The sequence below is a fragment of the Chaetura pelagica genome, unplaced genomic scaffold, assembly GCF_000747805.2.
Source record: "Chaetura pelagica isolate M959 unplaced genomic scaffold, ChaPel_1.0 scaffold596, whole genome shotgun sequence".
Classification (NCBI taxonomy): Eukaryota; Metazoa; Chordata; class Aves; order Apodiformes; family Apodidae; genus Chaetura; species Chaetura pelagica.
The window spans coordinates 901,780-924,163 of record NW_009953725.1 but is presented as its reverse complement, the minus strand read 5'-3'; the positions used below and the strand labels follow the sequence as shown (position 1 = coordinate 924,163).

The window sequence follows — 22,384 nt, the reverse complement described above, 5'->3', positions numbered from 1 at the left end:
AAAGAGGGATGGAAGGTTATGTCTTCCCTTTCTCCTCCAAACGCCTGCACTACTGAAAGTACAGCAAAAAAAAGCAGGAACCTGAATTACTCTTTAGTCTTTCACTTCTCTGTCAAAGAGAGATCACAGCAACAAACTTTATGACACTCTAAATTTACATGCTAAATTCCATATAATGTACCACCTCTTATTTTAGTTTGAAATCATTATCCTTTGCAATTGCTGTTCAACCACTCTACATAATCATTCCTTTCTCTCCTATATGTAATTATCTTCCAAGTATTTGTAGATTCTTATGATATCCTAACCTTTGGATATATTTCTTGCCAGGCTATTTGTACTGAATTCCCTTAAGCAGCATTAAAGTGATGGAAATAATCTTCACATTCTCTTTCTCTCTGTTGCCCTTTGCATTTCATCAGGAAAACAAGGTGCTGCCATCCACACAAGTATACTCTCAAGCTATGTGAAGGACCATCACAATCTTTCTTATCCTGAGTACACTTTGGTTTCAAAAAAATCACAGTTTGAAAATTTACTAAACTACATAGGTGTGAGGTAGAGATTTGCCGGTTGTTAAGGCTTTATACACATAAATTCATCATGCTGGTAATATTCTGAAATAATACCACAAAAATGGGAACAGTGCACTGTTTCCAGTGAAGTACCACAACAGTCATGGGAAGTTTGCACTGGCATTCAGTTCTTGAAGCCAAGCACTAACAGGTGAGCATTACAGCACAAAACAATCTCCAGATCTTTAAACCCAACAGGGACCACCTTTGTAGAACCACAGAATACTCCTACAGCATGTATCCCTTTTCATTTTTTTTGTCCAGAATCTTGCTTAAAAATCAGCAGAGGAAAGATCTATTTCTTCAGCTCCTCCTTTGACTGATTCTGACATTTTCAGTGCATAGGTCATGTTTTCTGCTATCACTGTTGCTTATCAACAGAGCTTGGCCAGCATCATTATAAGATTCTTAACAATATAAGGGGCCCAGTCAGTTTTACATATGACACTTGGAGGTGCACAATAAAAATTGGTAAAAATAGATGGGCAGAAATTTCCATGACCACAAGAGTAATAGAAGAAATGAGCCAAGCAATATGGAAAATAATACTCAAGATGGAAAAAGAAGCAAAAGCCATGATCTCCTAAAAGAGGAACAGTTCAGGAGTTTCTGATTATTGTTCTGGTTTTGGTTTGGTAGGTTTTTTGGTAAGAAGCTGAGAAGCTCTCCCTGCTCCAAACCCAGCCAAGAAGTCATGATAGAACTCCTTTAACACCTGGGCAGAGAAGCACTTGAAGGGAGATCTGTGCTGCGGAAGGAGAGCCGTGCCAATTGTCAGTGAGGAAGAAAGGGAAGAAGGTGCTGAAGCAGAATTTTCCCTGCAACCCATGGTGAGATGGCAGTTGTGCCCCTGCACTTGTGGAGGAACGTGGTGGAACATTCCCTGAAGGTACCAGCAGGGTGAACTTGGCTAGTGGACTTGGATGTTGTGGCCAGTGGATTTGCTGCCAGTGGGCTCTGACTGTGAAGCTGTGGAAGACCCCGGTGCCAGGGGAGGTGGCTGTTCCTGAAGCAGCCCCTGACTCTGTGGGAAGCCCAGGCTGGAGCAGCTCTGGACCTCGTGGGAAGGACTCATGAAGGAGAGGTTCCTGGAGGACTCTCTGCCATGGGAGGGACCCCATGGGGAAGCAGGGAAGGACTGTGAGGAATCCTTCTTCTTGAGGAGGAAGGAGCAGCAGAAACCACCAGCCTGTGAACTGACTCTAAACCCCATCCCCTGTCCCCCTGTGCTGCTGGGTGGAAGGAGGGAGAGAATCCAGGAACAAAGGGATTTGGGCCCGGGAAGAAGGGAGGGGTGGGGTAACATATGCAAGCCCTGCTCTGTGTGTTGTCTTTGTCCTGTGTGTGTTTATTAGTGTGAAATTAAATTATTCTTTTTTCCACAAGTTGAGTCTGGTTTGCCAGTGACCTTAATCGGTGAAGAACCCTCCTTGTCCTTTGTCTCAACCCATGAGCTTTGTCCTCCTCATCCCAGAGTGTGTGTGTGGAAATGGGAAGTGGAGGTGAGTGAGTGGCCATGGGGCTGTTCTTTTGTTGTCATGTTGGGCCTACACCACAACAATGATCTAATCTGAAACTCACTCACAGTTATGCAGGAGCATGAAGTTTACAGCGTAGAGGTAGAATATCATCTGCTGACTGAAGAAGAGCCCAGAAGTCTGACTCAGTATCAGTCTCTGGGGTGGGCTGGGCGGCAGGCTGTGGGGATGGAAAGCCTCATTCTTCACTTTAAAAGTTTAATGGATCCTCCACCTGTGCGACCTGTGGATCCTTCTTCTTCTTTTCTTGTTTGTTTTTGGTTTTTTTTTAATTGAAGCACTTTCTTTCTATATGCCATAGCAATCCTTTAACTGCATTTCTGATTTGCAAAACACCAGTGTGTTTGAGCTTTTTTATGAGTCTGATGTTCTTATGCCAGCTTACTGTGAAATTAATTTCTTTATTAATGATTAACTTTTCCTGCTTCTAATAATTTTTTTATTTAAAAAAAACCCCAACACTTTAATCTGATCATCTGCTGTGTAACTTATTAATGCTACTAGAGAGAGCGAAGACCTAAAGAAGTTCCACAAATAAATTAAGCTAAAATATCCCAGGAAGAGACTTTATATAAGAAGATGCTGCTAACAAACTTCTGAATGTTTACTGTCTCTTAACCACTTAGTTATTGCAGAGCATTAATACTAGGTTAAAAAAAAAAGAAAAAAAAAAATTTAAAAAGAGAAAAATGAAAAAGTGTGCTTGTGATGGTGGAAAGGCAGCTTGGAGAAAAGAGAAAGTGTTTGTAAACATCTACATTACCGGCAAGAAAAAAATTTCCCCTATGAAGGACATATAGGAACCAAATTTGATCCCATCTCAAAAACCGCCAATACAATCTTTGCTGAGTAGACAATGGTGGTGGGTAATAATTGTTCACTGTCTGCTGGATACAGGCTGTAAGAACTTAGGCTCATGGGAAAAAGGAAATTGGACCACTGGTCACAGGAAAACTGGATGGGAAGGACACAGGCTTAAGATCCATTAAATCAATTTTGTAAATGATGCCAGCATTGTAATATAATTCTTGATATCCATGTGACATGGATATTACTTTACCTCCAGTCTCAACACCCTGAAAGAAATGAAAACACAGGTGACCTAATATCTAGCAAGACTAATATTCCTAATACCATTATACTGGCAACAGTCTGTTTTCAGCCTGTGTATAAAAATCAGGATTCATTAAAGAGCAACACTCAGAACATATCTGATCTCTGATTCACTATTACTTTGCTAATCCTTTCAACAAGTAATTTTGTCATTTGTATTTCCATTAGATAACAATTTCTTAAGCATATTATTTTACACTTATCTAAATTAAATCTTAGACCATTTTAAATTGCTCATCTGCTTAAAAAATCGCCATAACATTCTAGAATTACAAAAGAAAATCCCCTCTTCCAGTATCTGTATAAAGTAAGACACCTCCATATAAATTACAACCTTTAATACACTAACATTATTTTTTTCTTTTAGCTTTTTAGTGGAGACAATGCTGCTTTTTTTTTTTTTTTTTCTTCAAAACACTACAGACGATATCCACACCTTCTGGACTAGCCAATTCCCCTTCCTTACAATGAAACTGAATTTTGCAACCAGAATTCCTAATCTAGTTTATTTTTCATTTCTCTGTTTCAACCAGTGCAAAAGCCTGATGTCCATGTGGATTAACCATGCTTTCTTTGCTAAATTCATCCAAAAGATAGATCACCTTTTCTCGGAATAATATGCCACTACTCAGGCATAGCTGCATATTAATAGTTGTTGTACGGATAAATCCTATACAAAACCGAAGACTGATCACACTCATTTACATTTTAAAATTAATGCATTTGTTTTTCTTGTAGTATTTTTTACCCTGCCAAAATTCAAAATCATATTGACAGTAGAGCTTATAAAAAGCATTGTTACAATTCAATATTTGCATACTTAGTTCATGAGCAATATCATTCTGTATGAGACAGGATACTCTCTGACACAGCAAGTCAACGGAGTTCAGCCAAGCCATAGCAGAGTGATGTATATTAAGTCATCTAACATTCTTACAGACAACTAGGAACATAATCCATATCATCCCCTTCGTTGTTAAACTGTTGTTTCTCCTTTCCTTTAAAACACTGTAAACTACAATGGCATCTCCAAAGAATTATATTTAGCCAGTTAAATGAAACTTATATTGGTAGATGAAGACAAAGAAAATTGGAATGTATGTTATTCCTAACTAATTTTGTATTACATATTTTCAAAAACTTCCTTATAAAATGTAATCTCCATAGTAAACCTAACAATCTCTTCTAGCTCTTTGGCATCCCCTGGCATTAGAAAATTTTTTGTAACAGCTAACCTGAAGATTCCTTCCTGTTGCTTAAGCCTTTTTCTTCTTACTTTAAGCATCATAAACATGAAAAACAGATTGTTCCTCCACATCTCCATCTACAGCCCCTTAGCAAGTTAAGCAACTGCAACTTTTTCACCTACTGTCCTAGGCCTGTATTTTCCCATCTGAAATGAAATGAGAGCAAATGCTCAGTGATATCAGGCAAAAGATGTTTAGTTGATACAACTCATATCCCACATCTAGAAAGATGTTTTGAGGTAGTGTTCACCTTTTTACCCACAGTGACTTGCTAAGCTCATGCACTGTAACCCTTAGGACCTCTTGCACAGCAGTGGCTGGTACCATTGCTCCTTATTCCTCTGTCTGTATTCTAGTTTCAGCATCTAGCACTTCTCCCTGTTTAATTATATCCTACTTTCCAGAATATCTCAATAATTCATGAAGGTCTTGTTCTATTTTTTGTTAACATAATGTCACAGGCCTCATAAAAAAACACAAAACAAAACAAAACCACAACAGTGCTCCCTCCAAAAAAATAACCCAAAGCAAAATCAAACAAAAAAAATCAACAAAACACATCTTGTATTCAGCTAACATCAGCTGCAACAGCTTTTGCACAGGGCTGTAGTTGGTCAGGCCAGTAAAGAGGTTAGAGTATGGTGTTTAAGAGATGCCATGAAAGACCTGGAAAAGTGCTTGACTAAGTACTCCAATAAAATAACTAGGTGGTTGCTATCAAAGGAAAAAAGAAAGCAGCAGATTGAAAAGAAACAAACAACAATGATCTTCACAGACTATATGACTGTTTGCCAGCTGTGGTTGATAAGATTTTACACCACTGGAAGAAGCAGCTGGCTAAGGTAATGAAAGAGAAATCTAACAAAGGTTACCTTTTACTTAGTAAATACAAAGATACAGCCTTTTGCTAAGGCAGTTTCTTATTTGCATAGTGTAGGAGAAAGAGAGAGCATTAGGGAATCCTTGCCCAGAACTTACATTCCTCCCCAGGTATTAATTTCTGGTTGTACTAGAGAAAGGATAACAGGCTACAATAGACTTTGGTTGAATTCATTATGGCAGATCTTGCTATTCTATCTAACCTGTCACTTTAAAGCTTCAATAAATACCTTTTGAAATGTTTTAGAAAATATTCCTAGATATTAGGAAATCCCGGTTACTTGGCACTACTAAGGATACACTACAATATACATCATAAGTAATATACATTCTATTTCATTTTCATGTGTTCATAAGGTTTGAGATTCTGAAAAACAAACTGAATGCATTCACTAAACTTCATTATATCAGTGTTGGAATATTAGTACTTTATTAGGATTGTGTTAACTTTTTAATCACAGCTTTAGTTAGCAGTGATACCAGAATTAATCACTTCAAGAGGGTATATATTTTGCTAGCGGTTTGAACCATTGTTGATAAAGTCTGCAGCACTAAGCAGGACACTGTCCAATTGACAACACTTATACTTTCTTTTAATCAGCTCTTTTCCTTCTGTCTGTTGATTCTGACTAGCATATAAAACTACTCAAAAATCTTAGAAAAATTGTTAGGACAAGGTTTTTTTCCAAATATTTCCAAAAAGAGGTGAGAATAGATGTTTTCAGTTTTAAGAGTAAAATGCTACAAAACTGTGTCACAATAATGCTGACTTTTTTGTTTCATTTGAAAGTAGCTGGTTCATAGAAAACCGTAACTAATTAAATCAAACATCTAATTTTGAACTCTGCCACAGCTAAGTCAAACAGATACAGATTTTATGGCTAAGGCTGATAAACATCATGTGTCTTCTTCAAGCTACTCTGGAGGGCTTTTTAGAGAGGAATCTTTGAACTGAAAATAGATACCATTACGTCTTTCAACTTCTCTCTGAATTTGCTTTGTAATGCCCAAATCACACTTCCTAACAGTATTACCACAGATGTGCATTTGGATATGGCATTGCTGACTTCGCAGCTATTTCATTTCCCCAGTTTATTTATGTTTGTGTTCACATTTATCCTGAGCAGAGAAAAGAGCTGTTGTTTATCTTAACACCTCTGAAAACGACATTTTCAGAAATGGTCCATTAATGAATCTTCTAATCTTTCCACACCAGATAAATAATTTTAACAGAGAATAGCTTTTGAGATTATTTAATTTCAATACAGAGACAAGTACTCTACCCCCTTAGAGCTATTACCTTAAAATTGGCTTTTCAGAGACAAATTTCGTTATTTTAAAGGCAAGGTGTTTCAAAAAATAATAAATTACAGAAAAATTGACAGTTGTCTACTAAAAGGATCCACTTGCCTGTCTGGGAGCATGACTTCTTAACAGAGTTGCTAGGTGCTACCACTTTAATTCACACTCTTCAGTTGTATATAAATGCTGCAAAACTTCCACCATCATCTGCCTTAACAATGCCACAATTTTTATTAACAATGGGAACTTTGAGAAAACTTTTTTTTTTTTTTTTTTTTTTAGAAAATGTTACAGAAAATCTTACTCTGTCCAAAATAATAAACTATTATCAATTCTTTTAGCATTTTGTAGATACTTGAAGTTCATGGTGATTGAGGAGGCTGAGTGAAACAGAAATGAAAAAAGAGAAATCCACTACGGGTTAATATTTATTTAGTATGCACACACATCTTTGGCTGCAAGTTTAAAATAGGTTCTTCAAAATTGAAGGTGGCTGCACTTCTGCTATGGACAAATACTTTTTCAGATGCATTCAAATCTGTTCAAGATATCTACCCTTGGGAATTTAAAGTTTACGCATCATCAGCTACTGAATATCCACATTAGTAGCCTAATACCCTGCCCTTGATTCAGGGATGGCCAAAAACTTCCTTACAATTGCAGCTCCCAGGTCATGCTAGGCTGAGGCAACAGTATACAGGGCAAGCAGTCTTTTTCTGTGCTGTCCATGACATAGAACTATTGCGAACAGTCATCTGCAAGAATGCAAAAAGCAGGAGAGTATTGGCTGGGATAAGAAGACGTGGAAAAGAACAAGGAAAAGAGAAAGGTCAGATGGGCAATGGGAGTAGGGAGAGAATTCTGCAGCCAGAGAAGGAATGGCGAACTGGCAGAGATGAGAATGTAATAATCAAAATACTCATTACACGTAACTACAGTAAAGATAACTCCCACACTTAGCAGGGCGTTTGTGCATCCTTTCATTCAAGAATGTGGGTATCTGAAGCAAAAAAGACAGATAAAGTATAAAATGGAGACTGCTACATTGCTAAATATGCAATACTTTCTGCAACAGTGGTTGCTGGTCACTCAGTTTTAGAAAATATATACAACAGGAAAAGCAACTGTTCCCAAGCATCCAAACAAGAAAGATTACAGACAACTTCCCCTTTGAAGAGAAGTAAAAGTGACTAAGATTAGCTGTTTTAAAGAAAAAGTACTGAAATTAGGTACAAAATACAAACTTAATCATTCTTCCTGCAAAATATGAGATGATGAAAATCACTGCCAGAGGATAACACTAAAGCTAAATGCTTAGCAAACACACAAACTAAAATTAAATGATGGTAAGCATTGAAAGTGACAGTAAATATTAGATTTAAATCTGAACAGCTTTAGGTGAAAATTTGTATGTTCAAGAAAGCAGCCTAGCACCTGCTGGGCAGGGCATGATATCCTCTTACTGGCTATATCGACATTTATTTTCTCCTCAGTGAGTTTTCAGCAGTACTCCTGGAGATCAAATACATTCTTTGAGGACAGTTTTAGATTGGATGAGGTTGGTGATGGTTCCCTGGTTCAATTCCAGCTCTAATCAGGGCTTCTGAGCTGCATCTGACAGAAATCCTGCTTCACCCTGCAGGGAATGAACAACCTCTTCCTTGGTAAAATGAGAACACCCACACACATGGAGATGCCCAAAGCTATCAAGCCTTTTCACATGGATAGGAGTGTCAAAGGTTAACTTGGTGAGTTGCAATGAAGGGAATCCAAGATCAAAATGGACATTAGGACTGACCATTATGGCACGTAGATTACAGCATAAAATGTTTTCCAGGTTTAATAGTCTTTCAGTTTCTGTGACAGCACCATGGAAACTCAGTATTTACAAACATGTTAAAATATGTTGCATCAAATACTGATTTTTACAAGCCATGCATATCCTGTTACTAGACTTATACCAAAACGAGAAAGAAATATCATGCACCCTATATCCAAGTCAACATATGTTTACCATCAGCATCTGTAAGTAATTCTCCTAGTTAGTCACCTTTCTGCAGAGGTTTGGGAAAGCATCCAAATGCTTTTAAAGTCTGGTAGCAAATTCCATCTGAAAATTAAGACACTGTATACCAATTCGCACATAGTGATTTAATCTTGGCAGTTTACCAGGCTCTGAAAACAGGAATTTATAATTTAAATGCATACTGTATCAGTGAGAAGGGGAAAACTAAAAAAAATATTGTTCAACACAACTATTTTCAGTAGGGTGAAACAGAGAAGTTTCTGAGCTGGGATGTGGAAAGCTCTTATGTGCCATTTTTTTGATGCTTTGGGGAAAAAAAATAAAAATATATATATATCCTTCCACTGATGCAATGGAGTACTCTAAACAGAAAATGAAATAAAAAACCTAAAGTTTGAATATCAGTAGTAAAACATAAAACAAGAAAGAGTTCATCTACAGAAAAAGTATTCTGCTATGCTGCAAAACACTCTATTGAACATTGGATCTGTTCTCAAAAATCAGTGCCAACTGACCATTTTAGGTACTACTTCTGTAGTGCTATGGAGGGTTAGAATAATGTGTGCAGTCACACAGCTTCCCCTGTAGCATGATTAACAGCCATCTTACTGTGAACTAGGGCACTGAAGTGCATTTACCCATTTCCTTAGTTGCTCTTCTCTTTCCTATCCCAAACCCTTTTGTCCTCTAAATAACAAAGGTACTTATATTTATGTACTATAGCTACTGGGTGACCACATTCTTGCACACTGTATAGTACATTGCATTCTCTATAATGCCAGTCATTATTCTTCCTGACTTCACTAGCTTCTTTTAGCTGAAGCGTTTCAGATTAATGAGGCGTTTTTTCGCAATCAAGGCACTTTGTATGAATACAGTTACACTTTTAGGAGCCATGCAGATGATTTATTTAATATTATTTGGTTTTCTAATTGTTTTGGGGAATTGATTTATGGCTATTTTCTGTCCTATAGCATAGACAAAGTCAGTACCACTCTTCATTTTTTGTCAATAATCATTATCAAACAGGACATAGCGCCTAGCAGAACACAAAGATGTACCCAACCGCATCCTGGAAAATGAAAATTTTACATAAAATATTGTAAGGTATACTACTTCAGCTACTTGGAGATGCTGCAACTGCTAGAAAACAGTATACTTCTGAATCTCAAAAGCAGTTTCAACTAATAACACAAAATTTAATCTCCATTAAAAAGATGTCTGGCTCTGTAAATAAGTTCTCTTACGTATTTTTATATTTCCATATTTTAATGATGTTCATAGTTGGGATTCACATATAATACAGTTCCATTTAGCTATTAATACAGTTCTCATCCTTCAGTGCTTTCCAAAATCATACTCATACTCAAAAACTTAGCAGAGACCAAATTTTCAATAAAGTTAACATAATTGCCAGGAAGTATCATTTATAAGAACTGCAAAAAAATACTTAATTGAATAAGCAGAGCAATGAGAAGGAACTTTGCCTCCTGGGCAATGAATTCTAAACTTTGTACCAGTGTTTTACATCTTCCATTCTATTTTCCACGGCACAAACCTTCTCTTTCTCCTTTTTTTCAATCAATTTTTCCTTCAGGAGTTAAAGAATTACCCATAAGAGGATTCCTCAGTCGAATTCCTCAGATAAATCTCCTTCTGGGAATCAATGTGAAGAGGAAGGAAAACAATTTCAGACATTCAGGAAGTTGGTGTTTCAGGAAATAGGTATTTTCTGATAATTAAATCTTATTTTGTGCACTCTTCTGATATAAGAAGACATCTTTGAAGGCATTTGGATATATCACTCCCACAGCTTCACATCTCAGTTTCACTTCTGCAACAGCTGTAGTTTTTAGGAATACTTATCCTCAACAAGAATTTAGATTAATACCATTTTAAAAATTTGTTTCATGTAGGAAATTAAAGTTTGAACTGTGCTAACTGAAACACAAAATACACTCAATTCAGTAAAAAACAGGCTGTGCAAATAAGTAGCTTTCTTAATTACGTCTCCGTCTCCAGAAAGACTTACAGTACTCCACAGCAGTTCGAAATACAATTAAAATATCATGTTTAACAAAATATATAAAAAATACAAATTTTAAAACTGACTCATAGAAGACATATACGCATATACTTCAAAGGTAGCATAAATTTTCAGTCAGTTTGCATGACTAATGAATTGCAGATTTTTAAAAGGAAAAGTAGTATCCTGGGCAGAAGTACACTCAATTAAGTTGTCTTTTTGAATAGACATATACAAGATTGGTTAAAAGAGAACCACATTTATCTTAAGTATAATGCCAGGATTAGATAGAAGTACTATTTTGAAGTGAAAGCTGATAATTGAAAGCTATTGTCCAAACTCTGAGAAGACAGAAACATGATCCTAAAATGACAAACAGGACCCAAATAACTACCAGTAATTCATGCTGATGACAGCCATGAAGTTCCATACAAGCTAAAATACACTAATCAATTTAAGTTGTACATCAAACAGATTTTTTTTTTTTTCTCAAAAAGAGACCTACAGTCACATTGTTTTGCAATGAGTAATACTATTCAAACAGGCCAAACAGAACCACAGAAAAAAGAAATCTCAGTGTCTATTTTATTCTGCTGCCTCAAGACATGATCAAGCTTTCTTCAGCTGTTACTGACAAATGTGTGTCTAATGTTTTTAAAAATCACAAAGGAGTAGATTCTACAAAATCCATATATGTGCTATTCCCCTAGTTCACTATTTTTGGAAATAGATATTTGCAAAACTTCCTGGAATTAATGTAAACTGATTTAAGCTGATGCAGCTTAAAGCTGCTACAAGTCATCTTGTCCCTAAAATGAGAGAATAGCAATTCTGTACACTCTGTAGCTGAGAGCTAGACTGAGGCAGCCAGGGAAGTTTCCTGGGGCCAGGGAAACCTGAGGAAGAGTGAGAGACCTGCCAGGAGCTAGCAGCTCTCATGACAAGGACTGGTATGGCCTGGGCACTGCCAGCAGCAACTGCAGAAGAGCTATACAGCAGCCAGGAGCACTTCCCACAGGGTGGGCAGACAAGGTCTGGTGTGGCAGTTGGAGTGGGAAGGGAACAGGGAGGGTCCTGCAACCTGCTTGTAGGTCCACAGCCCAGGGAAGTGTTCTAGGTCTCTGCCAAAATAGTGGGCACTCACCTCAAGAGCTAAAACCATTGTTCCTACAGAGAAAGTTCCTAAGATTTCCAATGCACTCACCCAAATGGAACTTGTGAGATAGGAGACTTCAGTACAGGTGGTGGGCTGCAGTGAGTTCCCCAATACTTGTCCCGGTGAAAAGTAAGTACTTGCATGAGGTACACACAGCTGGTTATCTGTTACATCAGGTGGCAAAGTTGCAAGAAAGAGTTAAAAGGCTTCCCAGTATTAGAGGAGCCAAGACGGTGATAGATAGGGGGTTTCACTACCTTCTTCCTGTGGTGAACACCACTGAGAAAGAGGCACCTCAGATCTTGGTGTCCTGCAAAAGTAGGACTCCACTTCAGTCTCCACCCTCCAGCATCACAACCAAAAATGAGTAAAAAGTTTTAACAGATGTAAACACCTGTAAGCAAGGTCTGCAAGGAGAACCTGTACCAGCAGCACACAGTAGATATGGTAAAAAGAAACGATGAGCGCTCCTAGTGGTTGATCCTCTTTTAAAGGGCACTGAGGAGTCCATCTGCCAATGTCACAAGAAGCATGCTGCTTTCTGGGTGCTAAGAGCCAAGACATTGCCAAGAGTGTGCCACAACTTTTCAAGAGCACAGACTACTATCCACTGTTATTGTTTCATATGGGCATGAACGACATCACAAGCCAGAAGCTGAGCAGAATCAAGGAAGACTAAAAAGCCCTAGGGGTGCAAGTGAAAAATACTGGTGCCCAGGTTATCTTTTCCTCCATTTTACAAAGAAAAGGTGGCAGCCAGAAATAGATATACATTGCTTATCAACTTCTGGCTATGTGGCTGGTGCCACCGTGTTGAGGGTTTTGGCTTTCATGACAACGACACTCCTTGGTGACTATAACCCATTAGGGAAGGATGGAATCCACCTGTCTAGAAGAGGCAAGGAAATGTTTCACAGCAGGCTGCCTAAGGTGGTAAAGCCAGCTATAAACTTAAGAACTCAGGGGGTGGGGTCCAAAATGGCAATGCTCGTGCCATCACACCCAACTGAGAATATGCCAGGCCAACCACAGCAGTTATAAATCTTCCTTAGCTGCCTCTCAAGATGAGAACCAGAAGGCCAACCACCTCCAGGGTGTGTATGCCCATGGTGGATCCTTTTTCCCCCCTCCAGGGAAACCTGCATGCTCAATTATCTCTCTGCAATGCCTGAAGACCATCAGCACATGCAACATGGGGAATAAACAGGAGGAACTAGAGATCCGTGGCAGTCACAGGGCCAGGATCTCATTGCAGTTACAGAGACATGGTGGGGTAGCTTGAGTAAAGCAAATGCTGTAATGAATGCTACATACTTCTTAGGAAAGACAGGCCAACAAGTCGAGGTGGTGGATGCTCTTTATGTGAGAAACCAAATGGAATGTATTGAGCTCTGCCCAGGGCTGGATGAAGAAAACGAGTCAAGAACTTATAGGTTAGAATTAAGGGGCCGGCTAATATGGGTGGCACTGCTGTGGGTGTTTATTACAGGCCATCTACAGAGAGCTGAAAGTAGCCTCAAGACCACAGGACCTGGTTCTCATGGGGGACTTCAAAGACCTTAATATTTGCTAGAAAAGCAACAAAGCTAGGCATTCATTGTCCAAGAGTTTCCTGTGGAGCATTGATGATAACTTTTTGCCACAGATGGTGGCAGAGCCAGGAAGGAGAGATGTGCTCCTGGATCTTGTACTAACAAAGAAGAACTAGTTAGGGATGTGAAGGCTAGTAGCAGCTTCAGCTGCAGTGACCATGAGATGGTGGAATTCAGGATCCTGCATGGAAGAAGCAGGGCAGTAAGTAGGATTGCAACCCTGGTCTTCAGGAGAGCTCCAGTCTCTTCAAATATCTGCTTGGAGGAATCCCATAGATTAGGGCTCTAGAAGGTAGGGGCATCCAAGAGAGCTAATATTCAAACACCAGTTACTCCAAGCTCAAGAATGGTGCATCCCGATGAATAAGAAATCAAGCAAATGAGGCAGGAGACCTGCATGGTTAGCCAAGGAGTTTCTGGACAAACTCAAATGTGAGAAAGAAGTTTACAGAATGTGGACAAAGGGACTGACCACTTGGGAATAATAAAGCCTGGAGAAGACTGAGAGGGGATCTTATCAAACCTTACAAATATCAAAAGGGCAGGTATCAAGAAGATGGAGACAGATGCTTTTCAGTGGTGCCTCATCTGAACATGAGGAAAAACTTTTTCACTCTGCAGATTACAGAGCACGGGCACAGGCTGCCCGGAGAAGTTGTGGGTCTCCTTCTTTGGATATACTCAAAAGCCACCTGGACATGAACATTACATGTGTAATATGATCTAGATGAACCTGCTTTAGCAGGAGGGTGGGACTAGACGACATACAAAGGTCTCTTCCAGCCCCTAATATCCATGATTCTGTGATTTAGTTAATCTGTTGATTTATGTTAAGTTTGGGACCAGAGTGGTCACTACTACAGTTGGCAGCAGGAGCTACTGCTTAGGTAGACACTCTTACCTTCTCTGCCCATAACTAACTCCTCTCTAATTATTGTACCCATCTCTGTTGAATTCCCTTTAGAATATCTTACATCATTCCTTCAATATAGTAATGTTACTATTGTCCAACAAAACAGTAGGATCCAATCCAAAACAGTAATGTGATCCATCCAAGAGAGTAATCTTAACCCAAATTAGTAAACTTCAGCACACAAAATGCCCAAGGCCCTTACAGAAAATGCATCAGGAATGCTTCTTATTAATTCTTTCACTTCATTGAAAGAAGTGAACAAAATAATATCCAAAACACACACGACAGTTTTGAAAAAAACCTTGTATATCCTATAATTTTAATGCCATGGTAGGTTCACATGCAATGTACTCTCCTATCTCCTGTTCAAGCACCTTAAACAACTAGAAGCAGACCAATCTAGATTTCCATGTATGTTCCATAAGGATATGAAAAGTAATTAGTAAATGATGCACGTAACATTATCACTCTCTTAGTGATTACAACAGCCCAGTAAGAGTGATGGCTCTGGAGGCTTGAGATATTGAGGGTTGAAAGCAAAGCCGTATTTCTGCATGTTTGGCAGCTATTGATTTACATCATACCTCTTCTGTTCCTTGCATTCAAAACACTATCAAAAGCCTGTGAAAGGATGCACAAGGCATTTTGCTTATTCTTTATTCGCATGAGATGTCACAGGAAAAAAAATTAGTTGTTCTTAAATACATATCTCTTTGTACTCTGTTATTGTCTAGGTGTTTAGAAATTGATAGATTCATCTTTTGTTCCGTATTTCTTCTGGAATCCAAGATAGGTTGACTGGCACATAATTCTTTGGGTCATCCATTTCCTGCCTTTATAAAAAGCACTATTAAGTTTTCCAGACTGCTGCACCTCACCTAAGCTCTGCAAACTCTCAGAGATAATCTTTAATAGTTCTGAGATTGCTTCAGCACTTCAAAAGTTTTGAAAGACTCTAGTAATAAAAAGGAAAAAGTGAATGTGTTATCATTCAAGTATGAGTAACTAGCAGAACATTAGTCACGTCTGTGAAAACTGTTGGATTTTTGCTATTTAACTGTGCAACAGATGCCTACTATCTGTCACTTCCACATTTTCCAGCTCACAATGAACAGCTCTCATTGACACGTGAAAGACATCTAATAACAAAAACTACATGATAGCAGACTATACAGGACAGGTTGTAAGTAAATTTAATACTAATGAGGTCTATTCGATCATCAACATTTCATTAACACTTCCCAACAAAATGACAACTTAGGTCATTCAGAATGTGAATTTTGTTCCACAAACATAACCAAATGAAGATCTCTCCTGGAGCCTAAGTTCATTTTGCTCAGGTCACCAAATTAGAGCTATAGAAAGACAAAGTTGTCAGCACTAACTACTTAGGGCTATAGTATTCAATAAAAATACCACAATTCCATTAAACACATAATAGCCAAAGCTTATACAAATTGACAAAATGGGCAGCACATACTATCTATCTAGCCTTTGCACAGTGAAAATGGAGCTCCATTTCACTCGTACCAACTTCTTGTTGCCTAACACATAAAATTCCAGTAATCAGTATTGAGTCTACTCTCTAGTTCACAGAGAGTGCTTTTACAAAAATCCAATACTAAAACCTCTTCACAAAAGATTTGCATTCAGTTCTTTGCTTTATGTTTTGGTATCTCTTCAACTACTTCATCTCATCTCCTCGTATTTTTGGTCAAAAAGGACTTCCCCTAAAAAAACAACTCTTCCATTTTATCAGGTACTTAATGCATCATAACAGAACAAAACTAAATCTATTTAGTAAAAAGTGCATAATTCTTCTCAAATTAATCCTGGCCTTGGATGCAACTTTTTTCCCTAAAAGTTTGTCAAAGAAGAATCTCAGTCAAGTCAAGCTTTAGTGTTCTCCCCAACAATTTCCTTTTTCTATTACACAGTTCCCCCCTTATTGGCCCATAGTGAACATGAGTCAAGCCAGTCATATATTGCAGAACTTCTCTTTCACCTACTGTTGTATTACCTGAATGTCCTCTTCTTCAGTTCAAGAAGACTTGTAAAATAAACTTAAAACCCTAGAAAAATTTTAGAACCGTTTCTACAGTGCAGCATTAACAAATTATAACACCTGATTTTTTTTTAACTGTTTTTCAGTTAAAAAAAAAAACTATCATCAAAAGACAAAGACTCTCTCCAAATTTTCCCTCAAATATGTTACTGTTATATTGCCATTAACATCAGATTCCAAGGCAATGTTCTAAACTTCTAGTGCTTTCAACAAAAGCATCTGATTCAGTCCTATTGCTGCCACACACAGTATTTTATGAATAAGAATGTTCTCCTTAGAATATAGCTCTCCTGAAAATAAATTAACAAAAGGTTTTTATTAGAGCAATGGGACTTTCTAACTCTATTTAACTGATGATTAGCTCCTAAGTTAATGGCAATATCTCACTTGCTAGAACAGATTTATGCTCTTCCCCCCAAACTCTCCCTGATTCTAGAACCATAGTCAAAAAAGTATTTAAGGACATCCAAAACTCATAAATATCTGGCAAGGAACCAATAACAAGGTTTTCTAGTTACCAATAAAAGATGAAAATTGGATTTTAACTAGTAAGAATACCTTTCCTACTAAAATGAGAACACACTACAGAAGTAGAAATAAATTCAATGAATATTTTAATAGCTACTCACTGAGGGAACAGGGGACTGAACATTCGAGCTAGGCCATATTTTTGTTATGAGTAGTTCTAAGTCACATATTTCCTTTTGTTTTCCTCATATTATGCAATATCTGGATTATAAATACCAGTTCCAATTCAATTAAATTCAATTTCATTTCATTTCATTTCCTCTTAGCACTCACAGAAGAACCTTAAAATGTTGACAGTCACAAAAGAAAAATCAAATTGTTTATATTTAATGTTACTTTCAGTTTGCTAATGCTACAACTGCAGATTTCTTACGGGTGACATTCATAACTGCAAGACGTGATGTTTGATAAAGCAACACTGCATTTTCCTGAAGTTTGAATTCTCATTCCTTTTTCAACATGTCTAAAAATTTTACTATGTCATTTAAGAATTTATATTTGTAAGACACCTAAAATATCTGCTTTTAATTCAACAACGGAATGAAGAAAAGCTACATTGCCATTAAAATTTATCATCACATTTCCTTAAACTGATAAGAAAAACAAATACTAGATGACTTAGCAGGGCAACTGATAAATTGGTGGAATGTAAAATTTTAAACTGCTTCTTGAAAATGAGTATATGTTTATGGATTCTATTAATTACTAGGTGCTTGTCTATTAATTCCTTGCTGTATAAAACTATTTTATACTTTTTAAAAAATAAAATAATAGGTATTTAGGAACTTCACAATTGAAATGTTTTTCTGTTAATACAGCACAGTGAACCTTACATGTAATAAAGAACAATTTCATTCTTGACTGTTATTTATTATTTTCTTTCCATTTCTCTGTTCTCCAGCTGCCCACACATACACACCAAAGTGCCTAAAATATTTAGAGGAAATACCATTTTTTCTCTCTCCTATATGCATTTAAAATTTCAGTTTCCTTGAACCATTCTTAGACACAATGATATTCTGTTAGCCAGTCATTTTCTTGAGTACTCTGTCTATTAATATCCTATTACATTTTACAGTGGAATCTAATTGTATTTTCTCCAGGAAGTGTCTGTTCAGACAAAAAACTCAGACTACATTCCACATGCAATCATGCCTCTGGCTCACCTCCTCCACCTCCCCCTTAATCTCTTATGTGTTAGAGAAGAAAGCAATGCATGAAACTTACAGCAGTCCAGGCTTCTTTTCTGCATCGAGAACACAACCATTCACTATGGATTTCATGAGAAGGAACACCATAGCAACCTAGAATAAAAGAGCTGCACTGGTTAATATATCCTGCCTTTCCATCCACCATGCCATACATTTCAACTCCATATAAACACTAGTAAAACACATCTGTTGTGACCAAGAAGACTTTTGCAGTCTAGGCTTACTGTTAATTCCATACTCAATGAAATAAATACATTAGACACAGCTTAAAAAAAAAAACCAAAAAAACCCCAACCAACAAACAAACAAAAAGAACAAACAAAAAAACAAACCAAAAATCCAGCAACCCAAACACAAACCAAAAATTCACCAAATCAAACCAAAATCAAAACAATAAAAAACAAAATCCCTAAATCCCCAAAAAATCAACCCCCAGGGAATTCCTTATTTTGTATCAGTGCAATAACATTATCATCAATTCTCCTGCATTAAAAAATGAACACTTTCAATTAATGTACTGACATTTATTCTATACAATTATACTGCACTTCCATGTAAGAATTTCACATGGACGTCTTACAGTTAACTATTCAATTCCTAGTGTCTGTAGATGATACTGCAGAAAAATCCATGCATTCAGCAGTCACTTTTGAAATAAAAAGGAATGCAAGGTGAAGGGAATTATTGCATACTTAAAGCCAATAGCAATATTCACAATCCTCAAATTCAGCATGATTTCACCTTGACTACTAATAAGGACATACTAACATCATACAATGTTTGAAGATATGAGAAGTAAAAGAGGAATTAAACAGCTCAGAATAGAAACCAGAATCAGAAGTTTCTGATTATTGAAAGTTTACAGAAAAGTTAACTCTTCACTGTTTTCACAACAGTCATTAACAAGTAAAAGAAAACATAGTTTTAAAAAAAATTCTGTGATTGAAGCATTACATATGGAAATGTTCTTCAAGTACTTTTAAAGACAGACTAAAATCTTAGTTATTATTTACCAAAAAAACAAAATTTGAGATCACTTTTTGCAAACTAAACAATTAGTTTATTTACTTGCATGAACCCGTACACAACACTTTGTACAGGAAATTAGAAGACTTGTCCCATCTTCTTCGATAAAGGCATTTGATGGATAGTTTTCAGTGTTTTCTTCACTATAAATAAAACACATTTCTGGAATAAGAGGTTTAGTCTTTTCATTTTCATCCATCAATGTTTCTGCTGAGTTTGCTTCCCCAAAAGTAGGACTTTCTTCATCATGATTGTCTGGCTAGAAAATAAACAAAATTTATATTTAAGTAAAAGAAAGGAGAGTCTGTCTTATTCTTCCTTTTGACAATGATGAAATGAATTCTCCCCTCCCAGTTATTGCATTAAAAATGTAAGAGCTTTGCAAGAAAATGAGCTGCTTCTATGTGTCTATCACGGTCATTCTATAGTTCCCCGATCATTCAAGTAAGTGTGAAATCTAGCATTGCATACAGCCTGCAAACTAGTGTTACTGTAGCTGTGTTCAGTGGTACTCTGCCTCCCTTTGAGCCCTTTGGGTCCAGTGAAATATGAATTTTCTTCCTAGTTCCCATGCTGAGGAGTTTCAAGTTTAACAGTTTCAAAATTAATACCATAGTTTTATGACAGCATTTTTAGCTGGCATTTGACACAGGAATTCCAGAAGCCAGTATCAAACAGTGCTCTGCACTAGACGGTTTTCATAGGACTATTGTTCCCAAGAAGGCCCAAGTACTGTGAAAACACTTACTTCTTCAACATTGTGGAAAGAAGACATAGAAGAGGTTCTGATAAAAAGCATTTGAAGACGGACATATAAGACAATAGTGAAAACACACAAACCTATGTGGATTCACCACCTCCAAAAGTGTAACTTCCAAGGGCAAGCACACACTGACACCAATCACACATACACCCTAGCAGAAGGCATACATTGTCTGTAACCAAGGATAGACACAAGTGAACGCAGCTTTAATTTAAACAATTGTGAGTTTATTTACTTCTCATACAAATCAAATGCATAAGCTTATCCTATTCTAATTTACTGGAAATAAGTGGCAGCTATTTCATGCTTCACACAAAGACTGTGCTGTTAGGCTCTTGCTTACCTTGTAGTAAGGCATAAGAAGAGTGCAAATGGCACAGTGTGGTTCCTTTTTTGCACAAGCTGCATTATATTCTTTTTCAGCATTGAAACTGGGTACTCTAGTCTGCCAAAGGTAGACCAGAGGCCTGGCCCATGTCTCCGTCTCTTGAACTTCCTCTTCAATTAGGGTAGTCTCAGGCAGCTCTTAAAGAAAAAAAACAAACAACAACACTTGGTTACACTGCAATCCTGGAATGAAGACAAACAACAATTTTGCTAAGCATGCCAACAATTAAGATAAAGCAATGCTGTGTGAATACAATCTTAAACACTTCAAGGGATGGGGCATCCACAACTTCCCTAGTTACTTCGTCCAGTGTCTCACCATCCTCACAGGAAAAAAATTCTTCCAAATATCTAATCTGAATCTACTTTGTTTCAGCTTAAAACCATTCCCCTTTGTCCTGTTGCTACACATCGCTGTAAAAAGTCCCTCACCAGCTTACTTGTAGGCCATTTTCAGGTGCTAGGGGGCTGCTATAAAGTCTCCCCATGAGCCTTCTCTTCTCCAGACCAAACAACCCCAACTCTCTCAGCCTGTCTTTATAGGAGAGGTACTCCAGCTTTCTGTTGTGGCCCTCCCCTGGCTAGCTCCAACAAGTCCATGTAACTGCAGAAGTCTAACAGAATTGTTCATCAGGACAAGACCACAAAAAAGTTTTTTCACACATGCGTCATGAGCTGACTGCGCCACACAGCGCATAAGAAAGTATGCCTCTAGCTCTAGTGTTTACAATCTGTATTCATACCTACAACATGACATCTCACTAGTCCACTCCTTAATTCCTCCAACCTCTACCCCCTATCCCTCCATGCACTCTGCCCTGAACTCTTTATACAAACTGACTCTTTACACAAACTTTTCAAAGGCAAAACCAGATAGATATTATGGCCAGGGAGTAACGGGGAACGATCAGACGCAGTTGGACGTGCAGAAAGGACTACACTATGGGAAAAATTATTTGGTAGGATCAGTTCTCTGTTCTGGACGTTGTAAAAGTTTGGTTTACTTATTAGCCCCATTTCTGTCTAGGACTCCATAAAGGTGACTTTACAAAATTAAAAACCTCTAGTGAAGTTGGGGAATAAATTCTGACTGAAACTCAAAGAGAAATAGCTAATTCAATAACAGTAATCTAAAAAATACAGAAAAGGGAAAGCTCTGAAAAAGAGACTGGGTGTAAAACCCTTACCCCAGTGAAATCCACAGCATAATTATTCATGATCCAGTTGTTAACACCAGGATTTCAGCCTAATTATGTGTTTGAGCTGATTGCAAACCTGAAGGTATCTTACAATCAACCTAGTGACTTTGCCAGCTGTGAAATATACAGATAATAAGAAGGGAAGTGTTTTTTTATTCTGGGAAGGAAAGAATCACTGTAGACAGGACATGTTAAGTATATTTTTCTGAATTGGGTCTTTATACACCATTCTGATTAATAAGGAGGTCTGCAGTTCTGTTGATTCAAATGGACAGTGCCTATTAAATCTTTCATGATCAATGAAAAGGCATGTACGTGTCAACTAGAATAATTAAAAGTATGTGACTGTGGGAAGGAAAATGCGGAAAGTTATTGAATAGAACTTTCAGATAGGAAAAAAAGGTCTGTAACATACAGTTCTTTTCTAATTACATATTTAAGAAAAATTATTTCAGAAGTAAAAATTTCAACAACAGAGTAATGTTTAATGAAGTACACTAAGCTGAATCATCATATTCCTTCAGCTCATTACTGTCTCCATTGACTTTACAAAAAAGTGAAGGCTTAGGTCACCCTCTGATAAAGTGTCACACATTGATACAAAAGCATGTAAAGTTGATAGCATTTTTTTCAGTGTTGAATAAAATACAGATGATTTTTTTCTGTCTGCAAGCATGCCAAATGTATACATTTATACAGCCTGCATTTGAATTTTATTCAATTTCTTATAGTTTTGTCCAAAGAGAACAAGTATTAATTCAATAAACACTTGCAATTAAGCCAGGTAGAAGGACAAAAAATAAATTGCAAATAAACTGTCATCAAGTCAATGTTCAGC

The 22,384-nt window shown here is 37.3% G+C and overlaps 1 protein-coding gene across 1 annotated transcript in view; it reads right to left on the bottom strand.

Annotated features, from left to right (window-relative positions):
* KDM4C (lysine (K)-specific demethylase 4C) overlaps positions 1–22,384 on the bottom strand; it is a 252,049-nt gene that overhangs the window by 91,142 nt on the left and 138,523 nt on the right. The window contains 3 exon segments of the mRNA XM_010000645.1: positions 18,188–18,264; positions 19,240–19,456; positions 20,304–20,485. Coding sequence (XP_009998947.1) covers positions 18,188–18,264; positions 19,240–19,456; positions 20,304–20,485 — 476 coding nt within the window.